The sequence below is a fragment of the Pelodiscus sinensis genome, chromosome 4, assembly GCF_049634645.1.
Source record: "Pelodiscus sinensis isolate JC-2024 chromosome 4, ASM4963464v1, whole genome shotgun sequence".
Classification (NCBI taxonomy): Eukaryota; Metazoa; Chordata; order Testudines; family Trionychidae; genus Pelodiscus; species Pelodiscus sinensis.
In genome coordinates, this window is record NC_134714.1 from 125342855 (window position 1) to 125364723 (window position 21869).

The window sequence follows — 21869 nt, forward strand, 5'->3', positions numbered from 1 at the left end:
GTAACTAGTGGTCTAACCTGTTGACTATCCGATAAGCATTTGCTTGTCAGCTAGTCAACTCGTCTTTCACATCCAGTGCAATGCCATATGATACAGAGCTATTGAGACACAGTACCCTAGATACCATGCATTCCAATGCAAAGCCACATGATACAATACAGTGCAATTAATATCACATGAAGTGCAATACTGTGTTACTAATACTCTGTAGTTCTCTAGCAGCTTATAGATGAGGTTTTCCATGTGCTGTTCACACATTAATCATTAACCCTTATAATTTCACTATGAGTCATGATTATTGTTCCCATTTTATGGCAAGCAAAACTTGCCCCTGATCACACAATAAGGCAGGATTAGAACTCAAATCACCTGCCACCCTAACCTGGAATGGACAGAATTGTAGTGCAGTATTAATTCAGTGTCTATCACAGGCTGTGAAATGCTGCAGTGTAAGGGGCAGTTCTCATGGCTACATATGCCATGCAAAATATTATTAACTACCAACAATAGGTATCGAATACACTGGAGCCCCATCATTCTGCCAGCTAATAATTATTTGTGTAACAGCACCTGATGGTCACACATGAGCTTAGCATCCCACTGAACTAAGCGATAAAAAGACACTATAAGAGACAGCTCTCACCCTCAGTATCTTCCACACTCATTGCACAGGACAAAAGGAGGGAAGGACACAGAAGGGGACTCTTTGTCCATAAACACCCAAAGGGTTAGTGGTAGGGATGGGAACAGAATCCATGTCTCCAGAGTAGCAGCCTAGTCTTGTACCCATGAGGCCACATTACCTGTAGGCAGCTAGATCATTGAAACATCTGCTCACCACGGGGACTCTCACCAGTTCCTGCTTGTCTTCTGCACAGGTTCCCAGCCAAGGGTGATGCAAAGGCTTGTGGACAGCTGGAGCTCTTGCGAAGGGATCTTGGAGGTGTTCCATAATGAGAGATGGGAAGTTCTGTGCGATTCCAGTTCACTAATGAAATCCAGAGGGGTGCAGATATGCCAAGAGCTGCGGTGTGGGAACTTTTCATCAATCACCCAGATCCAGGATACTAAGGTCTCAGGCGTGTCCTGCAGCACAAATCAGCTCCAGAAGTGTCTCTCTTTCCAGAAAACACAATGCTTCAAAACCAGAATCACATGTAAGCCAACAGGTTCTTCTGGGTTCTAGAGCATGGCTTATCCCTCACAGGATGGGACCACGTTACATCACAAACCCTTGACTAGGTCATCCATAGGGAGGGAACACAGAATCTTTGGATCGCACATGAGCTGTTACCAGTAAGCTGAAGAACTAATGCAATTAGCCTGGTGGCAGCAGCAGACTCATAAATCTCACGTGGGCCAGCCACTCAAAGAGGGCAAGACCACATGGATAATGCACTTAGGAAATGAAGAAGAGAAATGTTCATGATCTCTGCTCAACCTTCGCAGATTGCTGGGGTTGGAAATTAGGTAGAAGGTGGTGTTGGGGGATAGAAGATGTGAGTTGAGTGAGGTTTGTGATACAGTTTGGAAGCTGAGGAAGGGCTTGGCATGGGGATAATGGGTTCTAATTGAGTCTTCGGGGTAAGGTGGAGTAGAGGGACTGGGGCTTAAGTGGACTCTGGTCTCCAGCGGGTAACAGTGGGTAACAGTCCTAAGCACTGGCATTTCTCTGGAGACAATGGGAATTAATCAGTAATTGCAACTCCTTTTCCCAGGCCACCCTCGTTCAGCTGCGGTGGGAGCAGGAACCATTGTGAGCATTTTGCTGGCTCTAATCCTCCTTGGAGTCCTCCTTGTTATCTGTGGACCTCCCGCCTACAAGAAACTACAGAAGAAATGTATGTGAAACACTCCTGCTGTAGGAGTGAAACCATAGATCCTGTCACCCTTATACTATAGCATACCTCACTCCCTCAGCCAGGCTCCACGGAGTCTGGGGCAAGTTCTTTTCTCACTCGCACAGCTGGGAGTCACTGTGGGTAAGTCTACATTGCATTCCTTCTTCGAGAGAGGAATGCAAATGCAAACACATGAAATTGCAAATGAAGCGTGGATTTTAATTTCCCGCACTTCATTTGCATAAAGGCGGCCGGACACTTTTCCAAAATAGCATATTTTGAGAAAAAAACGGGGTTATTTTGAAAAGAAACCCTTCCTTTGAACCCTTAAACTTCATTTTCAAAGGAAAGGTTTCTTTTCTAAATAACCCCTAATTTTTCTCGAAATACACTATTTCGGAAAAGCGGCTGGCTGCCATTATGCAAATGAAACACAGGAAATTCAAATCCGCTCTTCATTTGCAATTTCATTTGTCTGCATTTGCATTCCTCTCTCAAAGGAGGAACGCAATGTAGACATACCCCGTGATTCTAGCTCCCATGTCTATTTTCCATCTTCTTCTTCCCCTCTTTTTCTCCTTGCCTCTCTCTCTCTCTTCTTCTTGCTCTGCCACTGTCTTCCCATGTTCTCTCCTTTCAGCCTCTTTCCCACTTCATCACCTCTGGCGCGGAGGCATCACACAGAGCTATACTGGCTGATGCATTGCTCTTTAAACAAAAGGCATACCTGTGAAAAGGAGCTTTATATGTTGTCCCCTTTGAGGATTCAGTAGACACATGCATGTTTCTCATGCTGATCTTGTACAGTAGTCTACAGGGGGGGCTTTTTATTAGCAAAAACCTCTTCCGCAAAAAGGATCGGTAGAAAATATGCAGATGAGCATGATTTGCATATCTTCTGCTGAAAAACCCAGCAGTGTAGACATAGCTAGAGGGGTTCAGAACTGTTCTTTTCCACTCCTTGAACATGGGAAATGCCTCTCCTCATGATCTGAGATTGACTAGCCCACATGATGCAAGTAGAATAAGAAAGGTGATCAGAAAGCAAAAACCTCTTAAATCACCCAGTGTTGTATATTTCACACATTGCCGAGAGGTTTAAACATGGAAATGATACAAAGGAGCAGCCAGGCCCTGTTAGCCAAATGATTTGTAGCACCTCAAGTGTCAGGCCAGGAAGCAGAGGGATTATTTGATGTGGCTTAACAGGTTAGAAGACAAAAGAGAAATTAAGGCAGAACACCCAGAAAACTCTGCTTGATCAGGATGGGAAATAGTCTCAAGTGATTCCCCATTGCTGGCGCCATGTGAAGTCCAAACGGACAAAACACTAGAAAATGCATGGTAGGGACAACCTGGTCCAATGTGGCTCTCTAGCCCCTACTGTCTGTGATATATATAACATAGACGGGTCTGTGCCCATCTAACTTCATCCTCTCCCTCTCCATGCAGACACCAAGAAGAAGCAGCGCCAGTGGATAGGCCCAACTGGATTACAACAAAACGGTAAGGAGACAGAGGCAGGTCTCCGTAGGTCACCCTGAACACTCTCATCTCTACAGCTTCCTCTGCAGCATCTGATGTGCTGCTGCGGTCAGTTTGATCTCAGGTACAACAGCCCCCTGGGCTCCGCAGCTCAGCAACAGGATGGCTATTGTTGAGCCTGAGGGTTAAGTGGTTTACAGCCAATAACCACCCCAGGCACTGAGGTTTCCTCTGGTCCCACCATTTCACCACCTTCATTCAGGCTTAGGTACAAGATGTGTCTGAAGCAGAGAATAAAGCCGAGGCCACAGGAGAACCATGGCTCTGGGACAAAAGTTCTTATCCCTTGAAATGTTACCAGTATCCCAAAACTCTGAACAGGCAAAAATCGTACACTCTGCTTTGAAATACACTCATCTCTGGGGTGGAACACAGCAGTATTTAAGATTTAAGGGGGTGCAGTGAACTTCTCCCATTGCAACAACAGAGAGTTTTAAGATGTGAGAATGTCATTACCCAGCTTAAATGACATGCAAATGTAATGATTACAGCTGGTCAGAACTGGGACTTTATACCTCAACTAAAAAGCAGCACCTCTACCAACACAACATCCCCTATCATCAGAATGATGGCCTGGTTTCATTCTTGCTCAGAAGGAAAAACGCCCCCTACTGCTCACTTCCTGCAGAACTGTAATTCTTAGCATCATGACTCACTACTATCACTGCACAGTGCAGCATCCCATGCTGACTCAATGTTTCATTAGTGACTCAGATGGGAAAGTAGAGTCACAAACACGGCTTCTAGTGGCACAGTGCCCTCTTCCACCATGTTCCAGCACGGGTACCGTTCTTACTCAGCCCCTCTGAGTCACAAACACTTGGCCTGTTTGGGTTTAGATGGTGCGACCGGTGGTTGGCGTATGAGGGTGAGGAGTTTCAACCATGGCTTTCCGGGGAAATGTTGAAGAAAGACTGACTATTTTGGTTGAACAATAAGATAATTCTGCAGCTCAAAAGGAGAGGGAATAAAGATGGTCTAGAGGGGTGACTGGTGTCTGTGGGTGGAGAAGGTGCAGAGAGGACCACCCAGAGAGGAAGCAAGGGGGATACAATTTTGGCAGGGAAATAGAGGGGTGCACCTGCCAAGTGTAACCATGAGTCACCCATGTGCTCTAGGTACATTTAATCATGCCTTTGCATGGGGGCCTGGAATAGAGTCTTACAGTGCTATGACTCTACCTTAAAGATGCAGTGACTAACAATTCTCCATTCTGCTATCATCTAGTCTCGTTCCATCGCAACAGCACTGTCACTCTCAGGCCCCGTCAGGAAGTTCAAGGTGCACAGGGCCAAGACAATGACTATTCTCAGACCCCTAAGAAGAACTCTTACCTTTCAGCTTATCCAGGTAAGAGCACAGTGTATAGTGATTGGGTATGGTGCAAACAAAGGAGTAGGCAGGCAAAAACCCTGAGGAGCAGGGAAGGGAGACAGTCAGGCCTGCCTTGCAGAGATGGACTAGAGTGTTACCATAGAAGAGAGTGGGTATCACTATATAGAAGTTTTTCTTCCAGCTCTTCTGTAGCTTCAGGAAGATCGGTTAGCCATGCTGTGCCTCAGTTTCCCCATCTGTAAATGAGGGAGGAATAACCATTTTTGTGATAGTTGGCTGAAAAGGGCATTTATATGAAGGCAAAAGGTAGTTATTACCTCTTATGATTTTTGCCTTAGATGTACTGGGGACGACTAGGGGTCATAGTGGAACACAAGTTAAACACGAGTCAACAGTGTAATCCTGTTGCCAAAAAAGCAAACACGATTCTGGGTTGCATCAACAGGAGTGTGGTGAGCAAGACAAGAAGACATTCTTATTCTCTATTCTGCACTGATTAGGCCTCAATTAGAGTATTGCCCAGTTCTGGGCATCACATTTCAAGAAAGATGTGGAAAAATTGGAGGTCTAGAGAAAAGCCACAAAAATGATTAAAGGTCTAGAAAACATGAGCTATGAGAGAAGACTGAAAGAATTGCACTGTTTAGTTTAGAAAAGAGAAGACTGAGAGTGGACATGATAGCGGTTTTCAAGTATCTAAGCATGTTACAAAGAGGAGGGTGAAAAATTGTTCTCCTTAGCCTCTGAGGCTAGGACAAGAAGCAATGGGCTTAAATTGCAGCAAGAGAGGTTTCGGTTGGACATTAGGAGAAACTTTCTGCCTGTCAGGGTGGTTAAATTTCCTAGGGAGATTGTAGAATCTTCATCACTGGAGTTATTTAAGAGCAGGTTGGACAGACATCTCTCAGGGATGATCTAGACAGTACTTAGTCCTGCCGCGAGGGCAGGGGACTGGATTCAATGACTTCTCAAGGTCCCTTCCAGGTCTGGTATTCTATGATTTTAACTCCTCACCCCTGGTACTCCTCACAGAGGTCATTAGCACCTTGCTCTCTGGAACTGTAGTGAAGAGAGTGATTTCTTCCTTTTACAGCTCTGGAAGGGGCAATCAGGTCTTCCAACCCTCCAGACAACTCCTCTGACAGTGACTATGACCTACATTCTGCTCGGCGACTTTAGCCTCTTTACCCCAGGTAAGACACTCCCTAACCTTGGTGCACTGTCACCAGGTTGAACCATTCCATAATCATGTCATCACCAAACCCAAAAAGGGGAGAAGAGACACAGGAGAGCTGAATCAGACAATCACTGTGTTTGCACTTCTCAGGCTATGTCTACACTGCACTGTTCTTCCGGGAAAAGCTACGCAAATTGCAAACCGCAATTTGTGTAGCTTTTTCAGCTTCTTTTTTCGAAAGAGGCTTTTCTGACATTTAGCCCATCCACGTTGGGTCAAATGTCGGCAAAAAAGCCTTTTTCGGAACATTCCTTCTTCCTCACAAAACAAGGTTTACAGGGATGCTGAAAAAGCGAATCTGCTCTTCTGAAAAAAATTTCAGAAGAGCAGATGCATTCCCTGGACAGATACCTGCAGTATCCCAGAAAAACTGCAGTGTAAACATAGCCTCAGAGTCTGGCAAGATGTTATATTATTTTCTACATGGTTTGTTTTCTTGCCCTGCAGACAGAAATGGGAATCTTGGTGAATGGAAAAACTGACAGAAGAAAAAAATACCTGAGACAACTCTGAACTGGAATCATTTACATGTTACTACATACTGACATAAAGGCTTTTCCCACACTGCCAAAGACATAAGATGGGAGCGGGGTCAGTGCAGCCCCAAATTACACACCCTTTCCATGCACAGGGCAAAAAGAATCAGGAAGTCTGTCTTCTTTTCCCCCCAGTGACCTCTGGCAAGTCACTTGGGCCCAACAGTTAAAAGCACCCCTAATTGGACAGCTTTGATGCACAGCTACACATCCTCAGGCCTAATTTTCAGCAGTATTAAGCAGTCATAGCTCCAGTTCAAGTCAGCTGGAAGTCTGCAGATGCTCTGCACTTCTGAAAATCAAGCCTATATATTTAATGCTGGGTATCTGAAACAAGTCACCCAAGATCAGTGGATTTTATTTTTACATGTTGATCATTAATCTCCCGTATTCTATTCTGGTTCTTGTATTATGCCTGTCATTGTGGTATCTGAGCATCTTCCTGTGATAAATTCATCTAGTATTTGCCACTTATACTTCTTTTTCACCCTCGGAAAGAGATAGTGTATGTGTGTTAAGTTGATATGGTGTTGTTTGTTAAGGGCAGCCAGGTGGAAGAACGTGGTTTACATTTGGCTGCAAAGTAGTGATGTTTCTAAACTTAATGTATGTCTACATAACAAGATGTAGTATAGCTACTTCTGACTTTTTCCGTTGATGAGGTTAATTCACCTCTCCGAGAATAGCTAGATCAACAGAAAGATTCTTCCATTGACATAATTGCATCTACAGTGGGGATTAGGTCAACCTAACTATGGCGTTTGTTGCATTTTCTTTCACAGCCCTGAGCAATGTAGCTAGGCTGATCTAATTTTTAAGTGTATACCAGGCCTTAGACCCTGGAGGAGCAGATTGCAGACTCTCCATGCCTGCTCTTACACTCTAAATAATCCAATACTTCACTATGGCTATGTCTACACTCTCGGCTTCTTGTGCAAGTACAGTCGTTCTTGCGCAAGAATCTGCAGAGCGTCCACACTGCCCGCCCGCTCTTGCGCAAGGAAATTTACAGTACGGCGTGGTAAGAGAGGGCTTCTTGCGCAAGAGCTACACTTTTTTTTATCAGGTGTAAACCCTCTTCCGCAGGAGCTCTTGCGCAAGAGGGCAGTGTGGACGCTCAGCAGGGATTTCTTGCGCAAGAAAGCCCTATGGCTAAAATGGCCATCAGAGCTTTCTTGCACAAGAGAGCATCCACACTGCCATGTGAGCTTTTGCGCAAAGGTACAGCTCACACATGACAGTGTGGACATTTTCTTGCGCAAGACTTCTTGCACAAGAAGCTGCCAGTATAGACATAGCCTATCTTCTAAAGATATTATGAAGCTAACTTCATTAATGTCTGAGATGCTCAGATACCAAGGTAATAAGCACCATGGAAATTATGAATAAACTGTCTTCTTTCATCACTTAGGCAGCTGTGGATGATGTGTGTTTGGCTTAACAGATGGCTGGATGTTGGAAGTACCTCAGGAGCACAATATCCTTGGGTAATGTGTACATGAGTGGGACTGGTGTGTATGTATGTGTGCGTGGCTAGATGCGTGAAGAGAAGATATATGTAAGCTTGAGGCAAGGTGGATATGTGAGTGGGAAATAATGTTTAACACAAGAATGACTGAGATATTTAATAAGCAATAACAGTTGCAATAAAACTTTTTTTCTAGTAATTATGCTTCCTTTTTCAATACAACAGAAAAAGTTCATTGCACAGGAGCAATACTGTTCGGGGGAGGAGGCAGAGTGGTTAAGGCACATCGGGAGATGTGTCTTCAAGTCATGGTTCTACCACAAACTCTCTGGGTGACCGTGGGCAAGCCACTTAATCTCTGGGCCTCAGTTCCCCATCTGTAAAATGGGGATAATAATACTTCTATGTAAAGCATAAACCAAGGGTGGGGAACCTGAGGCCCGGGGCTGGATGTGCTCCCTGGCTTGCCTGGATCTGGCTCCCAAGACTTGGGGTTTCCCCACCAGCCTTGGGGAACCCGCACTGGTGCTCCAGCATGCAGGGCTGGAGCACATAAAATCTACTAGCCTAGACCCCCAAGGGTCTGGTGTGTGAGGGAAATGTGGGGAATGTCTATCTTTCTCCTTCTCAATCAGGGCCCATGTCAGAGAGAGGTTTCAGTTTTGAGAAGTTTTTTGCTTCTCACTTGTTTGTGGCCCCTGACTAATTTTTCTGTGGGTCAGCAGCCCCCAACCCAAAAAAGGTTCCCCACGCCTGACACAAACCCTTCAGAGCAGGGACTATCTCTTGGTGGATCTCTGGGGCTTAGCACAATTCAGGCATTATTATAAAACAAATTAATAATAATAAGCTTATCAGAAAGACAAATTCTGTAGTGACTTGGCAAAACTGCATCATCAAGCTCCATGCTTATTTCTCACAGTGAATTTCATATCAATTCTCTCAGATAACATAAGAAAAAATGTTTCTACTATGTGCCACAAACTCAACCTAAGATCTGACAGTTAGGATGTTAGCAGCTTGCAGAACTTGGACAATAAAGATTCAGCACCTGGAACTCAGATGGTAAATGTGCTGATGATTCCAGATCCAAGTTAGAATTCAAGTAACTCTTCCATAGCTACATGGGGGGGGAGGGGGGGGCAAGGAGTCAAAAATACTAAAGCTGTATTTGTCACTGAAGTCAACAGATACATCTCGAACTACACACAAAGCACAGGCCTGTAGAGCAAGGTAATATTTTTATCTAATCACTTATCACAGCAAATGATGTTTTAATATATTTAATCTAAAAGACACAGTCTCATCCAGATACCATTTTACAATGAATGGAATATAAACTCCTAGGCTACATCTAGAGTGGCATGATTTTGCGGAAATACTTTTAACTGAAAAGTTTTTCCGTTAAAAGTATTCCCGCAAAAGAGCGTCTAGATTGGCAAGGATGCTTTTGCGCAAAAAATGCTTTTGCGCAAAAGCATCCATGGCCAGTCTAGATGCAATTTTGCGCAAGAAAGCCCCAATTGCCATTTTAGCCATTCTTCCCTGTCTACACTGGCCCTCTTGAGCAAGTATTCTTGTGCAAGAGGGCTTTTTCCCAACCGGAAGCGTGAAAGTATTTGCGCAAGAAGCACTGATTTTTGTACATTACAAAGTCAGTGCTCTTGCGCAAATTCAAGCGGCCAGTGTAGACAGCTGGCAAGTTTTTGCGCAAAAGCAAGTGCTTTTGCGCAAAATCTTGCCAGTCTAGACGCACCCCTAGAAGTTTTATTAAGAGCCTTTTCTTAATCTATTGCTGAAATACACTTCACAGCATCACACACCCCTGGTGCTACCAAAAATATGGTGACACCGTGCAGAAAATTTACCAAACTAATTCTTTTTAGAGCAGTTTCTGCTTCTGTCTTTCCCTTTCTTTAGGACTAAAAATCATCTGTGCGAAATCAGATGATCGCATCTGACTCTGAGTTAATCCAAACATTCTTCCATTTTAACTATCTTGGAATACCACTATCTCTACACCAGATAATTATGTCACACACAAGCTTATGATGTCACTTGTCAAATTAACAGCAAAACCCCGCAACTCTTCTTACACAGACAAAATGAAGAAATTCACACTTGATATCTGCAAAGAGACTGTTTAAAACATATGAGTTTGTGCTGTTGTTGCTGTTTCCAATGGATAAAGAAACTGAGCAAGGGGGAACAAAGAGAATTTATATTTCCATGAATTTAGGGAAATAGCTAGAAATGCTTCACAAAACAAGTATCAGATCAATGACTAATTCTCATTCACAGAATACTCTTCACAGTCAAGGTCACACCATGGACTCTGGGTGCTAAAGCACAGTTGAGTTGGTGCTGTAGATGGAGCGGAGCAAACCAAACCACCCTGAGATGAAAAGACCCTCCCCGCTTTTTAACTCAAGTTTTGGCATAGTAAGCAAAATTTCAGCAGTAGTCTTAGCTGGGCTTTTAATTATGATGGAGTATGTGGGACCATGGAGAAGAAATTACTCCCTCATTCAAGTTGAGAGGGAGGGTTTATTCAGGTCAGCTTTCAGATCCCCAAAGCTGCAGACAGGGATTGTAGAGGTCAGTATTAAGCCAAGACAGAGAGAACAATATCTTCATCAAATGAATAAGGCACAGAATAGAAAATCAGACAGAGAAGGGGGAATGGAGGATAGAAACTACAGTGCAGAGAAGAGGAAAGGACAAATGGTGCTGAAGCATGAGATCAATTAACCCCTGGAGAAAAGGATTTCACAAATGGGCACCTAGGGTTAGTTGCAGACTGAAAGACAGGAAGGATGATACATAAAGAATTTGGCAGTGAGAGATGGAAGAGGAAAGATTATGTGGACATCATCACAAGGGACTCAATGGAAGAATGCTGAGCTGGCAAAAAACCAAAATCAATAAACATTTTCAACCAGACGCCACTTCATTTCCTGAAACAATCACAGCTACGACCTTGTGTGTGCAATTCATCAAGTTTTATTACTCTAATTAATCACAAATAGGGAATTGTTTCTATCAAATTCCAAAAGCATTCAACCCAGTCTAGTCCTTTAGTAATCTTTCTTCATAAATAACTTACGGGCAAGCAAACAGAATTTGATAGGTAAAGTGCGGAGCAAAGAAAAAATCCCATTTATCTTAAGAACCCATTCTCACTGTTGGCTTCATTGTTTTCTCAGGTCAACATAGCAGGAAATGGGAGAGGGGATGCAAGAGACACTTGATGCTTCATGAGCCAGTGTACTTTCACCCCTACCGCAGGTCACAAGAAAGGAGGAACAAATGTTGAAGGAGGCTTGAGACCTCAGTGTTTCTCTGAACCATTAGCAAAGTTTGGATGGTAGCATTGTTTTCCATCATCAACCAGCAAAAAAGAAGTAGTCATCCAGATGTGTACAGATCACAGCATATGCTACCTCACCTCCAAATTATTAGCAGCTCCAGAAGCATCATGCCAACCAATTTTACCTCCATGGCAGAACTGATATTCCACATATCAAATCCCAGAGATATTTCATGACCCTGATGCTTTCTCCATGAAAATCTACATCCTGCAATGGAGGGGTCGGCATGCCTCACAGATAAAAGGGGCCAGTGCCAAAAAGGCCTTTGCCCATGAGTAGACTGGAAACAGCTGAAATGGATAGACAGTGACAGCACTGGACAGACATTTGCTTTGCAGTGAAATCATAATGTCAGTATGGTTAGATACACAGAAGCAGTGATAAGGAAATCTTTGTCCTGCAATGTGCTGGGAATGAGAGGATTGGAGTTAAGGTACAGTGATATGGGGCATATCAAGGGCTGAGTTATCCCAACACACTAGGTAGTCACGTCTCATTGACAAGATAAATAATGCCTCGATTCTGAATCTGGCAGATTCTGTTAGTCCTTTTCCAAGTGAGTTAACTGGGAAGCAATATAAGCATTTCAGGTGAAATACTGTCAGATTTTCACTCCATCTCTTACACACTTCTGTGTTTGGAATTCTTTTGATATATATTTATGTACGTAGAAAACTATAAACACAGGCATCTCATACACAAGTCTTTGTGTAAATCAGGGCATGTTTTGCCCATTTATAATAGATGAGAATCTGGCCCACTTATATTTTCTAACATGATTTCAAATGACCAATCAGCACAAGTGGCCACTGAAGAATGTCAACAGCCAATACACAGTACTATTCATTAATCAACACCTACAATGGTGCAATCACTTCTTGCACCGCGTGGAGCTACAGTGTATATGATGCTAGCCCCAAACCTCTCATCTTATATAATGCTTATACATGTATGGGTTTAAGGGCAAAACTCCCAGCTCTTTCTTCTTTTGTCTATTTCTCAGCAAGGATTAATTTCTTAGATCATGACACAAGAGAGGATGATGAAGCAAACTCTCCAGAAGTACTGACTAGTAGCCTGGCCAAGCAGGCCCTTGAGGTGGGGGAGGTGGTGGGTATCCAAAGGGAGAGTGTGAAGCTGGGGGATATGGAGGCTGGGATGGAACTGGGAAACTAGGTAGTGGTGGCTGGGTTGGATACGGACACTGTTGTCTTCCTCCTGCTGGTGGGAAATATGAAGGCTGTGGAGGCTGGGAGTACCCTACTCCAGATGGAGCTCTGGGTTGGGGTGGAGGGTAACCTGTGGCAGGTGGTGGACCTCTACATGGAGACCAAGGGTAGCCTGTTGCCGAAGACGAACCTCTTGTCTGAGAGTATCCTGATGGTGAACCTCCAGGTGGGGCATGTGGGTATCCGGGAACTGGAGGTGATTTATAAGGAAATGCAGGTTGGGTGTTTGGTTGAGAGGAACTATGGGGTCCCACTATAACTTGTGCTCCAGAGAAAGGAGCAGGCTGGAGAGCTCCTTGGGCTGTAGGGCCTACAGGCATGCATGGAGCTGGACTATATGGCAAAGAAAAGGATGGTGTTCCTGACGGAAAAGGCTGCGGCTGCTGCTCATCAGCAAGCCCAGTAGTTATGTGAGGAGCAGGATGCTGGTGATTAAAATGAGAGTCACTGGCTGGCTCCTGTGAAGCTTCAGACTTCTGCAGCACCTCTTGGAGCTTTTCCACTCTGACCCGTCGCAGGTGGGACAACTTCCTCATGGAGGAAAACTGCTCAAGAAACCGCTCCAGGGAAACTTCACCCTCCAGGAACTTCTCTGCCATAGTCTGGAACACAAGATACCAGATACTAGTGCTGCTCCCTCCAATGTTCTTACCCCAGCTGCAATTCAGACCCCTTGTTCTGAGACATGGCCTAGATCACATGGGAAATCATTAAACAACTCCACCATATAGGTGAGACAATCCCAATCTTTAGGATAATGGCTTCAATCTATGCATGACAATCCTCAATATAGGGTGTAGGTTGGGGAGGGTAATTTCAAGTTTTCAGGGAGATTGCCATTAGTCAGTTTTATTTTCATTTAGACTTAAATCTTAGAATCACCTCAGATTCCTCTTCGATCTTCTGGCCTTCCACCTGTAGAAGACTTAACAGTGTCCCAGGCTGCATCGTTGCAGAGAATTTCTCTGGGGAGGAAAAATGTGATGACCAAAATCTGACATACAAAAATTAGACAGAATTATCATGTCTCCCTCTCTCTCGTGACAATACCAGTGTCAAGGCTCTTTGCTCTGGCTCATGACTCCAGCAAAGCATAAAGAAGTAGAAACAACATTACCTTCCTGCCCTTATGGCACCAAGACTCTGCTGAATTCCTCACTTTCATAATGGGAACCTTTACTAGAGGGGTGGGCAATCATCTTTGATGGGGGGGGGTGCCGCTCTGAGAATTTGGTAAGTGGTCAAGGGCTGCACTCTTTTGTAATACTAATGAAGGAGCTGTGGGGTTTGGAATGGAGTTGAGTGCAGAAAGGAGCTTGGAGTAAGGAACAGGAGTGCAGAAAGGGGTATGGAATCTGAGAGGGAATTTGGGTGCAGGAGAGTACAGGGTCCAGAAGGGGCTATGGATGCAGGAGAGGATTCTGACCTAGAGAAGGGGTATAGGAGGGGGTGCACGATCTGGGAGGGAGTTGCAACCGAGGGCGGGATTTGGGTTGTGACTGGGAGTAGGAAATTGGGGGTGCAAGGGGGTTGTGACCTGAAGGAAGGGTACAGGAGGGGGGGTGCAGGGTCTGGGAGGAGATATGGGTGCAGGAGTGGGGATGCAGAGGGTTTGGGTTATGTGGGACAGAGGTACAGGAAGGGGGACAGAGGGTTGGGGAGAGGGAGGATCTGGGGTGCCAGAGGTGGGCAGCAGCCCAGTGAGTTCCTTAGCCAGGATTCCTGCCTTCCATGCTCCTGCACGTGCTCAGAGCACCTGCAGGGGCCATATGTGCTGCTCTGAACACTGCAGGCCCAGCGAGGAGGGGTACGTCCCATACTGCCTGTCCTGCAAACAGGCAGCTTCTATGGGCCTGAAACTGGCCAATGGGAGGTGTAAGATGGTGGCGGAAACAGGGGGAGCATGAGAAACCTCTTCCTCCAGACTTGCAGTATTCACAGAAGCACATGGCTCTACAGCCAGCTTTTATGAGTGGGGACAGGGCACACAGGGAACCTGACTGAAGCTCCCGCAGGCCAGATCTGTTGGTTTGGTGGGCCGAATCCAGCTTTACTGCCTTGGGAAGAGTTATAAAGGGAGAAAACCCAAGGAGAGACCATCATTGCATTCCAGTGTCTTTTGGCCAGGCATCACCTCTATTCTAACTGAGTCAATCTGAACAGAAAGTAGGAGAAGACTGATTCAGAATGCAGACCTTTGAACAGAAAGGGAGCTCCTCAGTCTGCTGGGCAGTAGAGGGGATGGAAATAAGCTCTGGTTACAGATCACCTGACTGCACTGGGGAGGGTGTGTGGTTTGGGAGACATGTACCCAGTTTTGCCTTCTGCTCCTGGCACTGTTTGGCCAGCTTCTGTAGCTTCTGATATCTCTCGGAAAGGTTTGCGCGCCCAGTTTCCAGTGGTGTTTGGAACTCCAGGTTCTGCTCTGCCAGGCTACGGTTTGTTGCCAAGGCCATCTCCTTTTCCAATTGTAGTTCCTGGACCTGATAGAGGAGACCAAAAGCCACAGACAATGAGGAGCAGCATCTCCTAACTGTAGCCATACACCTTCCACACCTGCAGCATGCACGTTAATATGCACCTCTGTTGATTCTAGTGCCAGACGCTCTATCTCCTCTGAATTCTCCTGTAGTTCCTGGAGCTCCTCCATAGATAGATTCTTTAATGTCTCCATCTTCACTGGGGAATGTGAATCCCTAAGGATGAGAAATGTAAATGGACAATTACTAGATTTCACAAAGCCAGCTGCACATTAACAATATATAACAGACTTAACAAGAAGCTTTACTAAATACTGTGAATCAAACATGCTAGGGAGATTCGGTCACACTACAGACAACGGAGAGTCTGAGGACAAAGAAAAAAAGAAAACACAGGCAGTCTAGCCATTTTGATTTTGGCAACTGTCTTTCCATTTCTGGGAGACAAGGTGAGTGAGGTAATATCTTTTACTGGACCAGTTTCTGCTGGCAAGAGAAATAAGCTCATAGGCTTGTCACTCTCACCACAGAAGCTGATCCAACAAAAGATATTACCAATCTACCTTGTTCCTCTAATATCTTGGAACAAACAGGGTTACAACAGTGCATTTCCATTTCAAGGACTACAGAGAGAGATGATTCCTCTTCTGTGCCAGGAAAAAGGTGGAGGAAAATGCCTTCTCAGACATACCAAAGAGTGTGATTATATCAATCCATTTCTCAAACAACTTCACTAGATGACCATTTATTTCAGAATTCTGATTAATGTGATCCTCCTTTAAACCAACTGTCTATCTCTGGGTACACTTCTCTGTTCATTTTATGCTAGTCCTTTGCATATCAACTGGCGTAAATGCCTTCTATTCTGGCACTCCTGCCACCTGAAATAGCCTTCCTGTATCTCTCTACCTTGACTCTCCAACACTTCAAATCATATATGGCAGGTTTTCTGCCTATGTCATACATGAATTTCTCTTTCCTTTCTTTTCTTTTTATGAATAAATACTTTCATATTTTTTATGCAATGGGCTTGACTCAACTCTCACACCTTTGTAAATCAGGATAAATTCTACTGAAGTCAGTGGAATAATGCTTTTGCAGCACTCTTTCCCATCCTATATATATATATATATATATATATATATGCGCGCTCTGGCTGTCTGGTGTCAATTAGCTTTGTCATGCATTGGGATCACACTTTGTCAGAAAAATGCTATACCGAGTAACTGTGAACAAAATAAAACCTAAACAGGAGGGGGGGAAGAGACACACTCCTGCAGAGGGACAAAAAGGACATACCGCTGAGACCACTAGTGCGGATTTTAATGTGGTGCTAGCTGCAGCTGGCTCTTCTACCTCTGATTCAAGTGAAACATCTCATAGATTTTGACTCCAGAGATGTTGCATCAGTCTGCAAATAACAAGTTATGTCAAATCAACATTCAGGACTCCAAATTCCCCTCCAGCCAAGACACAGCCAAACCCATCTAATAAACATATTGTGAAACCAGAAAGCATATGTGCATCAGCAATTTTGCCCTCACGCTGCAGACACTGAAATAAACTCGGGGTTCTTAGCTGTCCCATCAGCCACTCACAAGATGAAGGAAACAGAACAGTGAGAAGTGGGGCAGATGGAAAACTTATCCCCTTCCTCAGTGTATCTATAAGCTCAGAGAACAAAAGCAATACTAATGGCAGGGCTTGGCAACACCTATATTAGAATAATTGTAATAGAGGATGTTCACTGCTAAAACTGACTGCTGCAGAAGCCCTAGAACCAGAAGCCTGTTAAGCAGTGGTGGACGGATGGGGTGCAAGTCACACGCATGGGGCAGCACTGAGTGCACTGGCACAAGTCACTCACCTGGCCACAGCAACAGGAGTGCTGGCGGGAGTCATTGACTTAAGGCTGGTGTTAGGTACACTGTGTACCACCCACTCACAGAAGGGCAGAGCCTGGTGTGAGTCACGACTAAAGGGAGCAGCGAAGTCAGTGGTTCTCAACTCGTTCCAGTCCACGAACCACCAGGCCAATCAAAACATTTTCATGGACCACCTCCTTTTTGAGACAGCGTGTGCTGACAGATCTGGGTAACTCCCGGTCACGCTGGCCCAAAATTTCCTCTATGGTGGTCACACCGTGTGACTTTGGACAATGTTCCTGTGGACCACCGAAAAAGTCACTACGGGCCACCAGCTGAGAACCACAGAGCTAAGTGGACTGATGTCAGCCATCCGCACGCGGGCGGCGCCAGGCTCCACAGTGCCAGCTATCCATCCACACACGGGCGGCGCTGGGCTCCGCGGTGCCAGCTATCCATCCACACACGGGCGACGCTGGGCTCCGCGGTGCCAGCTAGCCATCCACACGCGAGCGGCGCTGGGCTCCGCGGTGCCAGCCAGCCATCCACACGCGGGCGGCGCCGGGCTCCGCGGTGCCAGCTATCCATCCACATGCGGGCGGCGCCGGGCTCCGCGGTGCCAGCTATCCATCCACACGCGGGCGGCGCCGGGCTCCACGGTGCCAGCTATCCATCCACACGCGGGCGGCGCCGGGCTCCGCGGTGCCAGCTATCCATCTACACGCGGGCGGCGCTGGGCTCCGCGGTGCCAGCTATCCATCCACACGCGGGCGCCGCCGGGCTCCGCGGTGCCAGCTATCCATCCACACGCGGGCGCCGCCGGGCTCCGCGGTGCCAGCTATCCATCCACACGCGGGCGCCGCCGGGCTCCGCGGTGCCAGCTATCCAGCCACACGCGGGCGGCGCCGGGCTCCGCGGTGCCAGCTATCCAGCCACACGCGGGCGGCGCCGGGCTCCGCGGTGCCAGCTATCCATCCACACGCGGGCGGCGCCGGGCTCCGCGGTGCAAGCTATCCATCCACACGCGGGCGGCGCCGGGCTCTGCGGTGCAAGCTATCCATCCACACGCGGGCGGCGCCGGGCTCCGCGGTGCCAGCTATCCATCCACACGCGGGCGGTGCCGGGCTCCGCGGTGCCAGCTATCCATCCACACGTGGGCGGCGCCGGGCTCCGCGGTGCCAGCTATCCATCCACACGCGGGCGGGGCTGGGCTCCGCAGTGCCAGCTATCCATCCACACGCGGGCGGGGCTGGGCTCCGCAGTGCCAGCTATCCATCCACACGCGGGCGGCGCCGGGCTCCGCGGTGCCAGCTATCCATCCACACGCGGGCGGGGCTGGGCTCCGCGGTGCCAGCTGTCCATCCGCACGCGGGCGGTGCCGGACTCCGCGGTGCCAGCTATCCATCCGCACGCGGGCGGGGCCGGGCTCCGCGGTGCCAGCTGTCCATCCGCACGCGGGCGGCGCCGGGCTCCGCGGTGCCAGCTATCCATCCACACGCGGGCGGCGCCGGGCTCCGCGGTGCCAGCTATCCATCCACACGCGGGCGGGGCTGGGCTCCGCGGTGCCAGCTATCCATCCACACGCGGGCGGGGCTGGGCTCCGCGGTGCCAGCTATCCATCCGCACGCGGGCGGCGCCGGGCTCCGCGGTGCCAGCTATCCATCCGCACGCGGGCGGGGCCGGGCTCCGCGGTGCCAGCTGTCCATCCGCACGCGGGCGGTGCCGGGCTCCGCAGTGCCAGCTATCCATCCGCACGCGGGCGGGGCTGGGCTCCGCGGTGCCAGCTATCCATCCACACGCGGGCGGCGCCGGGCTCCGCGGTGCCAGCTATCCATCCACACGTGGGCGGTGCCGGGCTCCGCGGTGCCAGCTATCCATCTACACGCGGGCGGCGCCGGGCTCCGCGGTGCCAGCTATCCATCCACACGCGGGCGGCGCCGGGCTCCGCGGTGCCAGCTATCCATCCACACGCGGGCGGCGCCGGGCTCCGCGGTGCCAGCTATCCATCCACACGTGGGCGGTGCCGGGCTCCGCGGTGCCAGCTATCCATCTACACGCGGGCGGCGCCGGGCTCCGCGGTGCCAGCCATCCATCCACACGCGGGCGGGGCTGGGCTCCGCGGTGCAAGCTATCCATCCACACGCGGGCGGGGCTGGGCTCCGCGGTGCCAGCTATCCATCCACACGCGGGCGGCGCTGGGCTCCGCGGTGCCAGCTATCCATCCACACGCGGGCCGGCGTGTCAGCAGCAGCGACCTCTCCTCCCCACAAGGCTTGAGACGGGGGCGCTGGTGTCAGTCACACCCACCCAAGGGCTGGGGGCAGGCACAGGAGCACCAGGCAGCTCCTCACGGGCCGGCCGGCGAAGCAGCAGCCCCCGTCAGCCCAGGGGCCGGCGGCGGCACCAGTCACGGACTCTGGCCCCGCTGAGGGCGAGCGGCCATGTTGCTGGCAGCGGCCCGGGTGTGTGGGCACGAGAGCAGGGCGACGCGGGTAACGACACAGCCGGGGTCGGGTGGCGTCTCAGCCAATGGGCGGGAAGGGCACGCGCCTGGACGGTTGGGGCTGATGCACGTGCCACGCCATGGGGAGGGGGGGTAGGCCAGGTAGAGAGCGACGCGCGAGAAGGCAGGACGGTGGCCGCATTGGCCCGCGCACAGCCCGACCGGCCTCCCGCTGCCCCTGTGGCCAGCGAAAGGGAGAGGGGGAGGAATCCCAAGCCCTTCTCCAGTTCTCGCGAGACGTAGCCCGGGAAAGGGTTAAGCGATACGGAGCCGATAATCAGCGAGAGGGCCACTCACCTGGGAGCAGCTGAGGGGGAATCCGCCAGTGCTAGCCACACACTTCCGGGTTCCGGTGCTCTCCCGGAAGTGAGCCTCACCATTGCTAGAGGGAAGAGGAGGGAGTAGAGGGAAAAGGTGGAAATGATCACCCCTGCGCTGGGGGGCGGGGGAAGGAGGATGGTACGCTCCGTCCCGGGAAAAAGCCCTGTCAGCGCCGCGCCATCTTTGCTCCAAAGCGAGGCTGTGGAAGGCAGGGGGAGGGGCTGCTGAGCGCAATCGCACAGCAGGGGGCGCGCCTCAGGCTGGCGCTGAGCGCCCCTCCCCCCACGGCAAGAGCCCGAGGGGCCAATCCCAGCCGAGACCGAGGCCAGTGCCCCTCCCCCCTGTATCTGAGGGGCCTGGCATGTCTGGGGGGAGGGGCGCCTCCCCCCACTCACCTGCCCTTGGGGGGGCGCCTCCCCCCACTCACCTGCCCTTGGCAGAGGCAGAGTGAAGGAGGCTCCAGGCCCAGAGCGGCCTGTGGCAGTGGGGGAGGTGCAAGCCGGCTGCTCCCCGTGGCTGGGAGCGGGGACGTCGGGGCCCTCGAGTGCCGGGCGCCGCGTGGAGCCGTGGCCCCCGGGGTGACGTCGCGGCTGGCTTTGCAGAAAGGGGCTTTCCAGACGTCGGCGGTGGCCGTCGAAGGCCCGCCGTGCCCTGGACTTCATCAAGCCAAAGGGGACCCCTCGCGCGGGTGCTTCAAGATCACCGTGGCCGTTTCACAGACATCAGTGCAGGGTGGTCTGGAAAGGGGCATGACGCACGCAGCTTCAGGAGCCGAGGCCTGTAGAAAACTGCAGGCTGGGACTTTTTTTTTTTTTTTTCCCCCCCAGATCACAAAATTACAGTGGGGGATGTGGAAATGCCCCTAGTGATCCTGGAATACCTCTTACAGCCCTGGCTCACAAAACCTTACACGGAGCACCTGGACAGCAGTAGGGAGTGACTGAACACCAGGCTAAGCCAATGCTGCGTGGCCGTTGAATGTGCCTTTTGCAGATTGAAAGGCAGGTGGAGGAGTCTCAATGGCAGGCCGGACCTTATGGGGGAATCCTATCCCCATGGTGGTGGCTGCATGTTGTTGACTGCATAATTGGTGTGAGACAGAGAGACGTGTTTGACCATATGTGTAGCACTGAGGCACAGTGCCTGGCTGCACAGTTTGAACATTCAGACACTCGAGCTTTTAGAGGAGCTCATAGGGCAGCCATCAACACCAGGGAGCCGCTGAGGAACCAATTTGATAATGACAGGTGCTCACATGTCAGTGTTTTGGGGGTTTCTTCCTTGCTTCCTCCTGCTACTCATCCTGACCAAGGCATTCCCATGAAATCAAGGGATGATACAGGCTTGCACAGGGGCCAGAGCGATTGGTATGAGTCGTGTCACACAAAATAAACTCATTGAACTCTTCATCAGTTTTGTCTTTATTGATCCCTTTCAAACATGGTCACACACAGAGTGATGAATGAATGCTTGCTGGCAAGGGAAAATAAGGGTTATTGGAAAACCTCACAATTGTGTTAATATCCTTCTATCAAAGTCACAGCTGCTGTGATGGGAAGTGGAGTAGGATGGTAAAAAAAACATTGCCAGACAGTGAAAAGGAGTGTGGGCATAGAGGGAGGGTTACTGAATACAGAATTTTGCATGTGATGCCAGGAAGGAAGAGTTGCCAGGTAAAGAATTCCAAATGTGCCTTGCTTGTGCAGCAGGTGTACATGGAAACAATTGTAGTCACTCTCATCTTGTTTACAGACCACCATAACTCTGGCTGATATCTCCTTGCTGAAGGTTAACTGGAAAACCCATGCTTTGCTTCTGGGTGCGAGCAGGAGGCACCATACTCCATATGCAGCGCAGCTCTGCCCCTTGGTCCCACAGATTGAGGAACAGTTTAAGAGAGCATCATACCACAAGGGTGGAGAAACAGCAGCCCTGCCATGGACTCTCCATAAGAAAATGAATAAGTACATCAGGAAAAGCTTGGACTTCGTTATCCTGCTAGATTACATCGATATCTGTGTGCATTAATGCCTGTTTGGACATAACACTGATGACCAAGACAGAGCATAGCTAGCTCATGGAAACAAAGCCTCCATTTGGCCCACACTGCCTCCATCTGCCCTCTGCATTGCAGTAGA

The 21869-nt window shown here is 49.1% G+C and overlaps 2 protein-coding genes across 11 annotated transcripts in view; one reads left to right on the top strand and one right to left on the bottom strand.

Annotated features, from left to right (window-relative positions):
- The window catches only part of CD5 (CD5 molecule), a 39394-nt gene extending 28600 nt beyond the window's left edge, over window positions 1-10794 (top strand). For 4 of the 5 annotated variants that reach the window (XM_075928406.1, XM_075928404.1, XM_006110281.4 and 1 more), the window contains exons 6-11: window positions 879-1157; window positions 1719-1841; window positions 3294-3347; window positions 4614-4736; window positions 5815-5914; window positions 6406-10794. In XM_075928406.1, coding sequence (XP_075784521.1) covers window positions 879-1157; window positions 1719-1841; window positions 3294-3347; window positions 4614-4736; window positions 5815-5900 — 665 coding nt within the window. In that variant the 3' untranslated portion in view covers window positions 5901-5914; window positions 6406-10794. The remainder of the gene's footprint in view (window positions 1-878; window positions 1158-1718; window positions 1842-3293; window positions 3348-4613; window positions 4737-5814; window positions 5915-6405) is intronic. The other variant, XM_075928405.1, reaches the window with a different exon arrangement.
- A 155-nt stretch (window positions 10795-10949) lies between these two features.
- VPS37C (VPS37C subunit of ESCRT-I) lies at window positions 10950-19925 on the bottom strand. Of its 6 annotated transcripts, none has more exons than XM_006110285.4 (6): window positions 19708-19858; window positions 16342-16453; window positions 15144-15258; window positions 14874-15045; window positions 13445-13527; window positions 10950-13164 (listed from the first exon to the last, which is right to left on the bottom strand). In XM_006110285.4, exons 3-6 carry the CDS (start codon window positions 15234-15236, stop codon window positions 12403-12405), a joined length of 1110 nt encoding a protein of 369 aa, XP_006110347.2. In that variant the 5' UTR covers window positions 15237-15258; window positions 16342-16453; window positions 19708-19858; the 3' UTR covers window positions 10950-12402. The 6 variants fall into 6 exon arrangements, with proteins under 6 accessions (XP_006110347.2, XP_075784524.1, XP_006110346.2 ...); XM_075928409.1 differs by lacking the exon at window positions 19708-19858 and adding an exon at window positions 19215-19693; XM_006110284.4 differs by lacking the exon at window positions 19708-19858 and adding an exon at window positions 16910-17364.
- Between the last annotated feature and the right edge of the window lie 1944 nt (window positions 19926-21869).

Bases quoted from the DNA above. Each gene is read 5' to 3' on its own strand.
- VPS37C (XM_006110286.4), bottom strand. From the start codon at position 19,790: ATGGTGAGGCTCACTTCCGGGAGAGCACCGGAACCCGGAAGTGTGTGG. The intron at 15,259-19,707 runs GTGAGTGGCCCT...TCTCATCCTTAG, and splicing joins TCCCCCTCAGCTGCTCCCAG to GGATTCACATTCCCCAGTGA. The intron at 13,528-14,873 runs GTACATGTCTCC...TTTCCTCCCCAG, and splicing joins GGAGCAGAAGGCAAAACTGG to AGAAATTCTCTGCAACGATG.